This window comes from Microtus ochrogaster, chromosome 1, assembly GCF_000317375.1.
Source record: "Microtus ochrogaster isolate Prairie Vole_2 chromosome 1, MicOch1.0, whole genome shotgun sequence".
NCBI lineage: Eukaryota > Metazoa > Chordata > Mammalia > Rodentia > Cricetidae > Microtus > Microtus ochrogaster.
In genome coordinates, this window is record NC_022009.1 from 77,558,432 (window position 1) to 77,572,045 (window position 13,614).

The 13,614-nt window shown below is 37.5% G+C and overlaps 1 protein-coding gene across 9 annotated transcripts in view; it reads right to left on the reverse strand.

Annotated features, from left to right (window-relative positions):
* The window catches only part of Dgkb (diacylglycerol kinase beta), a 594,132-nt gene that overhangs the window by 505,097 nt on the left and 75,421 nt on the right, over positions 1-13,614 (reverse strand). For all 9 annotated transcript variants that reach the window (XM_013347831.2, XM_013347829.1, XM_026782456.1 and 6 more), the window contains one exon: positions 3,644-3,899. In XM_013347831.2, the coding sequence (XP_013203285.1) occupies positions 3,644-3,713 (70 nt within the window). In that variant the 5' untranslated portion in view covers positions 3,714-3,899. The remainder of the gene's footprint in view (positions 1-3,643; positions 3,900-13,614) is intronic.

The following is a 13,614-nucleotide window of genomic DNA, read 5'->3' on the forward strand; positions in this document are numbered from 1 at the left end:
ATCTATCTATCTATCTATCTATCTATCTATCTATCTATCTATCTATCTATCTTTTATCTCTCACACAAACACACACATATGTTTTCTATCAATCTTCTATTGTCTATCTATATCTTTCTTCTTCTCTCATTCTCCCACCACCTTCCTGGCTGTCATGGTGTTACCATAAAATTGAACCAAAATAAACATTGTATTCATGTTTAAATATTTGTGAAAGCAACAAATGTCTTGCACCATTACCAAGGTTCTACCTTTAGACAGTGGACAAGCACCTGCAGGGTGGTTTCTTATTTTAGTAGACCCTCAAACTGTCCTTTCATTTGCTATCAGCTAAAACTTTATGGTGCAAGTTGACTAGACCCAGAAGCATTCCTGTCCATCACTTGAATCTGCATGGCCTTAAACTGAGCATGCTCAAGAAGGATCAACCTTTACATTTAAGTTCTTTGAATAAAACTCCCATGTTCTGTTTGTTTGAGGAAGGCATTGCTTAGGAAATGGCTCACATATCATTCTTGGCTACATTAGGTAATGAATCTTTCCCACTATTTTATATCTTGACTATGTTTATTTTGCCTTTGTAGGTTCACTAATATAGGAAAGAATTGCATTCAGTTGCAATAGTCCTAAGAAGATGGAGTTAATGCTATCAACTATTAGTTTAGGGGCAGGGTATATACTTTAGCTAATAGAGTGCTTTCTTCCCATACAGAAATTTTTGGATTCCATCACCAGTATATTTTGAAATGGTCGTAGTAACACATCTTTGTAATCCCAGCATTCAGGAGATAGGGGACAGAGGATCAAAAGTTCAGTTTTATTCTTGGCTATATCTGGAATCTGTGGGCAGCCTGGGATACATGAGACCTTTTCTCAAAAACAAAATGTAAAGGTTTGCTTGTAAAGCTCAAGGTTTTTTCCCACAGAATCAATATGTATGCCTCTCACCAATGGAATAAATTATATCCTGAATCTGAATATTAGGCATCTCAGTCTTCAACTCACCATAATTTTGCATGGGTCTGCATTGTCAGCTACTATAAACAGTATGAAATTTATGAATGTTTGGAAATGTTCTTCCCATAAGACAGTACCTATTAAAAATAGATCACATACAGTAGAACACACTTGCAAACAAAACAAACAAAAGCCTAATTCAAAACGACAACTTGAGATACTGAACCATTTGAAAACATCATGTCTCACGTACTCAGAAGATGTTCCCACTTGTGACAAAATGTGGAGTCTCTTAACCCTTGCTGTGCCCTGGAACCACAGCAGGCAGCACATACCAAGCAATAATGAGATCAGCTCAATCCTCTACCCAGCAGGAGAGAGAGCGGTCTGTCTTGTAACAACAGTTCCAAAGGCTTTATATAAAGCGTGGAGACAGAAATTAGACTACCCTCCCACATCTCAATGAAAATGCTTCCCATGGAGTGACTCAGCCTGCAAACCTAAACAGGAGCCTTGTCACAGCATGCTACAGGCAGCCACAGCAGGCTCGACATTAGCTGCCTTCAGCATGCTTGGGGACGGCATAGAAGGAAGGCAGCCAATCGCACTGGAGGCATCTACCTTGTGAAGGGGCTCTAGATTCATAGCAGCAAAAGAGGACACTGACTCTTCATGCTCCCAAATGTGGTGTTTTTCTACTTGATTACCAGCATTAAATTCAAAGGGCCACGACCGCGTATTTACTATATGTTAATATAGAAATTGTAAACAGTATCAGCAGTTAACAATTTACTAGGCATTTTGCTTACTTCTCTAATATAACTTATCCAATTTGATATTTGCAATTATGAATAATTCTCTTATTTTCATCATTTTATTGTTAATAGGTACAACATTAGTATACAGAGATGTCAGGAAAGTTATCCAATATCAGGCACAGGATTAGGATTTCAACACACACATTCGTGTGTACTGGCTGTCTTCCAAGGAATGCTACCCCAGTTTCTCCCTATCCATACTTTGTTCATTTCGAAAACAGCCAAGAGGTTTATAGAACCATCATAGTTATAGGCTCTATTGTAGCAATGTGCAGAGATTCCCCAATCAAATAAGAAATGAGATGATCTTTACAATATTCTCTGGGTTTAATTTTGATTTAGTTTTATTATGGGAGTGATTTCCGGGCCTCATTCAGTCTTCTCAAGTATCCTATAGCTTATACTTTACTCCCTCAAAGCACACAGAATATGTATTTAACATTTAACATGCATAGTCTTAGTGTGTTATGAATTTAACTACAGTCAACAACTTATGTAAAAATGAGTCAATAATGCATTTTAAACAACAATATGCTGTTGAAAGATTAAAAAAATTAACTAGCAAGAAAGTTAGGTCAATATGCCACTTCTCTGATAGACTGTGGAGGAGTGTTCATTCCTAACATTAAATTGAAGACTCTGATCTCTAAATGGCTAATAAGATGATGGTGTGTACTGAATCACAGAGAAGGGTATGGCATGTAATCGTCACATGATGGGCATGCTTGTAGTCACTGTGGACCGTGACAATTTATTATGTAAGAATGCTTTCTAATCTTGATACACTTTGCTTCCTAATTACCTGAGAAACTTCTGAAAGAATAAATACCATTTCTCTTGTTATCTTGATGATTTGAGAAAGAACAGTAAATTTGATGATCATACACTCTCAGCTAGTTTTTTTGCAGATTTTACAATTAACCATGAATTTGTCATCTCATAAAATTCTTATACATAAACTCTTACTGTGCATACATAATGAAGCATCTTAAACTACCTTACTGTGCTTGAGCTATTTTGGTCTATAATTTGAGGAAGAACTAATTAAGCATATTAGTTTAAATTCTTCATGTCTTCTCTTTAAAGCTTACTGTTGAGATTAGGTACTACTGTGGAATATAATGATGTTTTAGGATGTCCCTCCCTATGTTGTGAATATGCTTTATTACCATTGGTTAATAAAGAAGCTTCTTTGGTCTATGGCAGGGAAGAATATAGGGAGGTGGGAAATCCAAGCAGTGATGGGGAGAAAGAATGTGGAGTCAGAGAGACACCAGCCACCGCCAAAGGAGTAAGATACCAACCAGAGCATTACCAGTAAAACATGGAGCACTTGGAGATCATAGATTAATAAAAATCGGTTAATTTATATGTAGTGCTAGCTACCCAGTAAGAAGCCGGAGCCATCGACTAGTTTGTAATTAATATTAAGCCTCAGAATGGTTATTTGGGAATTAGCAGACAGGAGAGAAAGCTTCAGTTACACAATGTATCCAAGATCTCTTCTCTTAATCATTTGGATATGTTCACATGAAAAGAAAGGAAGAAAAACAGTACCAAAATACTAAAATAACTCTCTCCTTTTGGATCCTTCCTTTTATTTCTTTTACTAGTAGTGTTTCCCAGGCTCAGTTTTGTGTCTGATGTCCCAGTTTCTTTCAAAGTTGATACATGATTTAATTTATATCTTAGTTTTTTTTTAAATTTTATGTTTTTAAAAGGCAGTTTTAAGTTGACCTACTTGTGAATAGAAAAGATATGCCTGCATCTGTCCACAAGACAAACAGGAGGTATGATCTGTTCTTGTAATGATTCAAACCTTGTTAACACAAATGTCAAATTAGATCATCTTCAAAATGAATACTTACACTCAGCATATTTCTGAAGCTGGGAAAATTCCGAGGGACTGAGATGGGCCCATTTTTCCTGGTTTGTCATGATGTAGGAGAAGAACACCTCACACACCAGAGGAAGGATTCCTTATCCAGGTGTTGGGCAGAGCTCTGTGCTTCAAAGAGTCTATACGGCGTGTTTCATGATGAAATATTTCAGGCTTTCAGAACATCCAATCCGCCCACGTGAAACTCCCAGGGATGTTTGTAGTTTTAATACTGTCTTATAATACTGTAAAAAGAAAAACACAAAAATAAAAAGGTTAGCAATATTGAACAAAGGAAATGATAGCGAGAAAATTGTCTGTCCTAACTAATACATTGTTTTATTTTATTTTGCATATGTTCAGTCTTGCCTCTTTGTTCTTTAATGGTATTCCATGTTCTTTCTCTAATAACAAATCACACAAATAAATGAAACTTAAGAGTACAAAATGTGAAGAACATTTTGCTTAATCAAAGTATGCTGACAAAAGTAGATTTGTTCGATTTTATAAACTCCACATTTCAAGGATAGGCAAGAACATCATTTTTTTATGATTTGATCTCATCATTTTCAAAATATCTAAGTATTACCAAACCCAAAACCCAGACCCAACTTATTAAAGGAATTGGAAATCATATACAATTTGTTAATGTACTAGATTTCTAGTTGTGTTCTTGAATGATACTTAGCACTAAAACACACACACACATATATCATTATTCAAGTCAATTAGGGGTCTTATATAATTGCTATATTACAATTAAATTTTAGAAAACTTTTAGTCTTGTAGTCTTTAAAATTTTCAATAACTGTGCCAAATCAAAGTAATACCGAATGTGTGAAAGACTTCCTTAATGAGAGTAGATGACTCCACTGTGAATCACGTTTTAAAATAAATCCCCAAGTTGTCAGAGGCTTAGATTCACTGGCAAATTCATAAAGACAAAAAGTGAACTCCATCTGGCTTCAGTGTTTTATCAGAGACTGTGATCAATGGCTCAGAACTCAACCAGGCTGGCATTGGAAGTTTCATAAAAACGGAAGCTTGGGAAGAATGACTTTGTCTCTAAAATTTGCATATTGAAAGATTTATGAAAACAGGTACAACCTGTTAAAGCCACAATACCTCCAATATGACTGTGAAGAAAACAAAGAAACCTAAAGCAAACAAAGAGTCAATGTTCAATTTTTGGTATCTTTATTTTGAAAAACAGTAGCTTGTTCATTGGAGAGAAAAACAGCGTCATTGGGATGTGTTAACCAACGGCCAAGGCAGGACACACGCAATGGATACACCTTGTCTCCATCTGTTTCCATTTGCTGGTTTCATCATCCACACTGGTTTCACTCTGACTCTTTGCTGCTCTCCAGCTCCAAGAATTTGGGTGATATGGTGCACTCTGTCCTCCTCACCCAGAGGAGACAGATGATTCAGTCCTATTTGCCTTGTCACATGCTCTTCCCAGGGTTGTAAATGTTGGGTGCAGTGGGTGAGGGACAGGGTAAAAATGGCTATAACCAAATCATTACTGAAGTAGTTGGACCCATGTTCTTATCAAAGCCTGATTCACCAGCTTTCTTGTCTCTTCCACATGCTAGTGATGTCCCTTCATTAAAGAATTAAATGTAAAGATATACTAAGACTACCACACATATGTACAATTAATATGCATTAATGATTTTTTTTAAAAAATCGCAGATAAAATGAGCAAACAAGTTTCTGATCTCTATAATATCTAAATCTCTTGTTATGATGATAGTTCATTAATTGATTCTAAAAAGGTTTGTTGAATCTCTGTTACCCAACATGGTAGTCAATGGAGACACAGCCAAGAGTCAAACATGAAAAAGATGGGAATAATGCTGACATTGAAATTAACTCAGCTGTCAAGGAGACTGCACAAGTCACATGGTGTGTGGCACAGCATGCAGTCTTCCCATTTCAGGCCTGTGAGACAGGCTTTGATAGTGCCTCTGACTTTCGTCAAGGGAGACTGTTGGCAGGGAATGATTGGCATCACAGGACTGCAACACCATCTCCACCCGTAGCCCCTCCACTCTCTCTTCCTGAACATCCTTAGTAACAGAACTCCACAGAAGGTGTATGCATTGAAATGACTGTTACCAGATATCTGGAATTAAGGATCGGAATGAAATTTAAGAAGATTTATATTGAGGCATGAAAGAATGTTCAGTTGGACTGAAATGTGTGTAAGTGTCCTGTCGAGCCTTTTTATCTGCTCTTCCTATCAGGTGACATGTTTGATGTATGCTGGAGAGTTTCTTGTTCTATGGAGGCAAATGTTTAGAGTGGAAGCTGTGTGCTCAATAAATTAATCTGGGATATAAAAATAGCAAACAGCAGAACAAAATTAAACCATTGTTCTATGAATAATGTTTTATTAGAACAGAGACATGTTCAATAAAAAAAACTAGCAAGAGGCCTATTTTTTAATTTGAAGAATTATAATGTTTATTATACAAAATACTGCAACAAACAATTAAGGACTAAACCAGAATCCCTGAAAACACCACTAACCTTATATTAAAAAAAAGAAAAGAAAAGAAAAGAAAAGAAAAGAAAAGAAAAGAAAAGAAAAGAAAAGAAAAGAAGCCGGGCAGTGGTGGTGCATGCCTATAAACCCAGGACTCAGGAGGTAGAGACAGGCAGATCTCTGTGAGTCTTAGGCCAGCCTGGTCTACAAGAGCTAGTTCCTGCACAGGCTCTAAAGCTACAAAGAAATCCTGTCTCACAAAACCACACACACACACACACTCACACATACAAAACTATCATTATCTTCATACAATTCACTGTGAAATTACTTCTAATTAGATCTTTAGGTTTTCTCCTTTTCTACCACAATTTCCAAATTCCCTGTTGTTCTTAGATATTAATGAACTGAAAGGTTTCCAGTTTGACAAACTGCTAAAATGGTAACTTATCAGTTATAAAGTCTAACAATTTATAAGGCCCAATACAATTCATGCTGACCTCTATTCTGTTATATTCTTATAACAGATATTAAATAATGTAAGTTCAATATTTGTTGGCAAAACAGTTATTCAAACAAATACTGTGTCTATGTGCAATTTCAGACCGAATGACTAGCATGGCCATGCTGAGCAGATACTGCAAGCATCTCAGCTTCCTGCTTTGTGAAGCTTTAGTTGCATAGTTTTAATTACTGGGGTGCAGGCTGAAAAATGTTGTTCATTTAAAACTTGTAACTAGGTGAACTAACACATCAGGCCTATGAAAAGATAAATGTAGCCTGTATAATATTAAATCCAGAGCCACGGCTACGCTTCATGCCGCAGAAGGTGTTGAAAATAACACAGCACTTTCTCACAGTCGCTGCTTCTTCACAAACGGTTAGAGAGAACGTGACGATATTCAATTGGGAATCCCCATGGTGTGTTCGCAGATTTCCGTTCCCCTGCAGAAGGCTTTCTTTAGGCGCATGAAATGAGTGCCAGGAGGGAACCACTGTGCTGGCTTTGGGAAAGCAGTCTAATTCTGGCTTTCTCATCTCGTCAACAGATGTGCCACTTTGCTTAGTTAGTGGCAGGAAATAATTACATTGGAAGCGCTGAAGAAAGCTATTTGGCCCATTGTACCTAGGCTAAACAACATTCTTCATATTCAGGGAAGGACTCAATGTCCTCCTGAGGAAAAAAAAAAATATCTAGTAATATCTGGAAAAGAGGACCTGCAGTTTGGTCAGCCAATTCTATGAACGTCACGTGTCATGACTCTAATCACTGAATAAGAATGGGTGAATCTTAAGACTCCCTGGGGAATTTAGGAAGAACATGTCCATACAAATTTAAAGGGTTTTGAGGACAAAAGATATTGCCAGGATATCAAGAACCATAAACTCCTTAATTGAAGGGAAATGAAAGGAAAACAATAGAAACGAGTAAAGATGGAAGAGTAGAAGATTATTCTAGGAGGACAGATGAAAACAGAGTCAAGTCACGTAGAATTTCAGTGCTATAATTTGTAAGTTTCTATTCCTTTGGCTCTGAGAAGTATAAATTTGAAACTTGATAGCAGGAAGGCACTATGCTAAACACTGAGCAGGCCACAATATGCTGATTATCTATGACACTTGAACTCTGAGATTTCTGTAGGTGAATAACCTAAATTGAGTAAACCCACCGACTTAGTAAATACTTAGAAACAACAAATCTACATTTTTAAAAAGCAGGCAATAATATTCTATATGGGAACCAAAAACATGGTTTGATTTATTTTGGAAATTACATAAAGCAAAAAAGAAGGATTATTTAAACTAAATTATAAAGGTTAACAATTCTTCACAAAACCTATCACATGCTAGAGTCAGTGGAGATGAAGATGCTTCAATAGAGTAGATGCTTCCTTAAGATAGGGTTGGAGGGATGTTCTACTGGGAACTCACCAAGGCCAGCTGGCCTGGGTCTGGAAAAGCCTGGGATAAAACTGGACTCTCTGAACATAGTGGACAATGAGGACTACTGAGAACTCAAGAACAATGGCAATGGGTTTCTGATCCTACTGCATGCACTGGCTTTGTGGGAGCCTAGGCAGTTTGGATGCTCAACTTACTAGACCTGGATGGAGGTGGGGGTTCCTTGGACTTCCCACAGGACAGGGAACCCTGATTGCTTTTCGGGCTGAGGAGGGGGGAACTTAATTGGGGGAGGGGGAGGGAGGTGGGAGGCGGTGGCGGGGAAGAGACAGAAATCTTTAATAAATAAATAAATTTTAAAAAAAGATAAGGTTGGAGGGCATTTTCTTAATTAGTCATTAATGTAGGAAGGCCCAGTTCACTGTGAATGGTATCATCCCTTGGCTGATGTTCCTGGATTCTAAAAGAAAACAGGCAGAACAAGCCACGAGGAGCGAGCCAGTAAGCAGCAACCCTCCCCATGGTCTCTGCATCAGCTCCTGCCTCAAGACTGCTGCCCTGACTTCCTTCAATAGTGAACAGCGATGTGGAAATGTAAAAATAACCCTCCAAGTTGCTTTTGTTCATGGTGTTTTATCGCAGCAATAATAATCCTATTTTCAGAAATTTTAAGGTATTTCTAAAGAAGTGATAATATTAGACTCTGGTGACCAAAAACTATCAGACCATAGGAGTTCGATTTGAATAACAGTAAAAGCTTGATATTGAAGATATCATTAAAGATTTATGATGTGCTATAAGTAAGTTATCTAACTATGTGAGTGAGATGGATGTATGTGGAGGACCAAAAATGTGAGCCTATTCCACCTTATCTGAAGGTCAAAGAGTTTGATGTTGCTCAAAGTTGTTGACAATGACTTTAGCTACACATTCTGACCTAGAATGTGGTTACTTGATTCTTTGGATATTTAGATGGCCCATAAATGCATATCCTCTCTACCCTAATCAAAGTTCAGAGAATTCAAGCATACTTCTGCTACTTCTTTTGAATTAGGAGGTTTGACCTAGGGAGTGGCTGCCTTCAGGATGATTGGTCTAGAGTGGGCTCACTGCCTAAACAACAAAATGCTTTTCACAATAGTTATGTCTCAAGCTTGATGTCTCTAAGTATTGAAGTTGCACTTGTCCTTTGTATCATGTTAAAGCAGTCAGTCCTTTGCCTTACCCCCCATTTGTATTGGGCTATAAAAGTGTATGGAAAAATAAGCACAGACAAACTCATAACTCAGGATGGAGGAGACTGAGTGACCCCCATTACTATCCTGTGTCTCTGTAATTCATTCTTATCTTTGATCTTATTATCTGACATTTCTAATCCTCATGCTCTTACCCTGGAACGTATAAACCTGCCAGGCAAGAAGCCTGGTAGTATTCAAGGTGGGTCCCAACAGATTAACACACACACACAACACACGTTTCACCATGAAGATCCATGACATCTTCACAACAAGAAGACCCATGACATTCACATCATGAATCTCTGTTTTTTAAAAATTTTGCTTATTTGTCCCATGTGTGTGTATGTGCACATGAATTTATACACATGTGTGGCATGGCATATGTGCAGAAGTCAGAAGGCAATAGATAGTAATCAGATCTATCCCTCTACCACATGTGTTTCAGAAATGAAACTAAAGTTAGCAGACTTGATGACCAGTGTCTTTACCCTCTGAGCTATCTCAGAAACCCTAGAGGAGACTTCCTACCCTATAGAATTGTAAGGAAAATGAATTTCTGTTAATTTTAAATGACTCATCTTTAGAGACCCTATTATAGCTCTCTACAATGGTGGTAAGAGCCATGACTTTGAGAAAGAATGTATGACCCTCGCAATAATCTAGCCTTGCTGGAAGCAGAGTGATGAATGTTGGACTTCATCTTGCTGTGTTAGCAGTCTCCTTCATCCCATCACATGGATCAAATCTAACCATAATTCAGGAGGCAAAGACCAAGCTTTGATTTAGTCTTAACATAGAACAAGCTCTTGTAGCACAGAGCAAAATGAAAAAGGAAAGCAGGGTTATTAAAGTTGCAAATAAGAAATATTCAACTCCCCTTATGCAAGAGTTTAGTATCAAATAGATGGATCTGGATAAACTTGTTAAGAATGAGTTACTACAGGTATAAAGACAGTGGTTAAAAAGGCCTCCCACAACACAGCCTGCCTCGCACCTAATCAACAACTAAGGCCTCCCACAACATAGCCTGCCACACTTCTAACCAACTGCTAGAAGAATATGGTATCAAAAAGGAGAAACCAAAAAAAGGAAGAAAGCACCTTCCAAAGTGAGGGCAGAAGTCACTTTTTCCCAAAGCTCCTGTTCATTTAAATAAAATGCTGTTTGAAGAGTCCAATTGACCTCAGCAATACTAATTTGTTTGATACAAGGCAAGTCAGACAGCAAAAGGTTGCATTAATGGAACTGAGTTTAATCTGAAGACTGCAAATGTCAACAACCCTTACTTAAGAGAGAAATCCAAGGCCAGGAGAATTCAAATTCAGCTAAGACTTCTATTCACTTATTTATTAATTTAATTACTTTGATAGAAATTATCAAAATAAAAATTAGTAAATTCTTTTAAGTGTATTAATTGTCATCCTTGAATTTTAGGAGAGAGCTGAAGTCACTAGTTTGTCAAAGTCACTAAGAAAAGAGGATTCATTTTAGAAAGCAATTCAGCGATAAAAATATTCCTAAGGATGGGTATGGGCTCATTCTACAGATTTTGCTTTTAGGAAATTTTAGGTGATTATTCCTGTATTCTCAGCAATGTGTCCCAGTAATCAGCAGAGTATTCAGTTATAAAGTTATAAGGGTGGAGGAAGTAACAGGAAAATATGAAAATAAATACACAATAAGATGATGAAGTAGTATCAATGAAGTAATTTAGTAAAGATGCTTGGCAAAGCTAAAAGCCAATTGCCTATCATGATTGATTCATTTCAAACTGTAACAGTCATACAATTTTTAAATGATAAATTTCCACCCCAAAATTTGTACCTGACAAATAATCACACTCTTTCCATTTTTAATCAGATCGACCTACACTGCCATTCAGATTCTGAACCATGGTCTCCTCGTGCCTAAAGTGAATCACTTAGCCTACTTTAGCCTGAGGAAAGGAGGGGGACAGACTCCCTCCTTTAGCTCTTAATAGTGTTATACATGTCCAATATGACAAATAGGTTCTCAATCAAGGCAATTATTTTATTGCTTTTATATATGTCAGGTACAGGATGTAGCATTGAATTTGGACATATTTACAGGATGTATCCTGGGGGTAAAAGACTGAAAATCTGCAAACCTTTTATAAGATTATGTGGGTGGCTTAATAAAAGATCCATAATTGAGTTATTCTGGGAGTCTGCTGGCAGAAAAAAAGTCTAAAAGAAAAACAGCAAGGGAAATCTGCAGATATGCTGAAGGAAAACATAAAAGTTGCGTTGTATACAGTTTTGAAGTCAGAGTTTTGAATTTGGATGGTTATTGTGTTTTCTGTTTAAAATTTCTCTTTCAATGAACCTTAAATTTTCGTGCATATCACTTTCAACTTGAGGCACACATTTTAGAATAGATGTGGACAGTCTGGGCAAACATGAGGAATCCGTATAATTGTAGACTATTTTTCAGCACGAAATCCTAAGTGTAAAGTGGTCTGCCAGACTCTACGTTCCCGGAACTAAAATAGGCCCCTACAACAGCAGACCCTGCTGAAGGGAAGTTTCTCCAGGAGTCCCAGACTAGGAACAGAAAGCTGTGGATCTGTTGCCAAAGTGGGAATGTGGATCCCAGGAAGAGGCTCCTCATGTTCTGACAGCTTATTTCACAGACAAACTGGCATATGCATATTTTCTGGCTGGGATTTCATTTTTTTCAGCAGAATTATAACACTGCTAAAAGAAAGACAGAATTTAAGAACATTTTCCTTCCGAGGTACAGTCAGACGATAAACACATCTAGTTTTTATTAGCTTCTGTTTTCTCATTTCTCTTAAAGTACAGAAACACTGGCAAACTTATGGACCCAAGGAAGTGACCACGAGCAGAATGGGCACAATATTATACTTTATGTCGGTGGTCTTCTGGATTCCGATTATACCTGTTCAAAGGATGGAGACACTAACTCTGTGCATCCCCAACCTCCAGAACAGCCAGGAGAGAAGTGATGGAAATGACTTCCTTGTCTAATATGCAAATGTCCAAGCTCAGTCTTCCTGTCTTGGTCTCTTACTTTTAGGAGATAGCCAGCCAATACTAAGAAAGCTCACACCAGCTCTATGAAGAGACTACTTGGAGCTGAGGATGGAGACTCAAACATGAAATAGAATGTACACATTTAACATGTCTTTTTTCCCCCAGGTTTTTACTTCACAGTTGTGGATCCCTATAAAGACAGGAGAAAGAGAACAGAAAACAGGAATTTGGCATAACACACTGTTTAGGAAAAAAAAAAGTTCTAAACCCAGAAATACAAGTCTATTTCACTGCCTCTTTTAGAAAATAAAACTTTATAAATATAAATACAAGCTTAGCTATAGAAAAGGGAACCGAAAGAAAGAAAGGACAGCTCTTCCTGTCACCCTCAGGTCGGAGACACTGCAGTTCAATGGCTTCTCCTTCTGACAACAGAAGCAGGCATTTCTTAGGTCATAGTTACTGAAAGTCAGTGGATTTATCGAAGCAATATTCTATGATCAGCTAATGAAAGCAGAAACACTGAAAAGAAGTCTCCAAGTATTAATCCCATTCCCGTTTCCAGAAGAATCTAGAATGCAATACCTATCCAATTCAGATTTTATGCTGAATATATGTATATGCACTTTTATTTTATACAAATTTGGTTATACATCTTAGTTCTATTAGTTAATAAAAAATAAATTAAGTACCAAGCATTTTCTGGAAATTGATGACTACTGGCAATGAAATAATATCTTTCAAATCTTTAATTCCTTGAAAAATAACATACTCTAAGGTTTTGTTTTTGTTTTTTTTTGTTTTGTTTTGTTTGTTGTTTTTTTTTTTTTGTTTTTTGGTTTTTTTTTCGAGACAGGGTTTCTCTGTAGCTTTGGAGTCAGTCAGTCCTGGAACTTGCTCTTGTAGACCAGGCTGGCCCCGAACTCAAAGAGCTCCGCCTGCCTCTGCCTTCCAAGTTCTGGAACTATCAGTGTGCACCACCACCACCGGGCTCATACTCTACGGTTGTTACTCGACATATAGACTCACTGCCTGAGGAGAGACAGCTCTGAAGAAACTGGGGATATGTGACGCATGTTCGGAGATAAAAGCAACATTGATAGTAAATCCACAGTATAAAAATAGAGGTGCAGTCAATACAGCATAAACACATGGGTGAGAGTAATACAACTTTTAGGAATTTGGACTAGACATAGCCTTATTTTTTTCCTAAGATGTCACTGAATTGAATATGCCACACACATCCTGCTTCACACACACACACACACACACACACACACACACACACACACACACACACACACACACA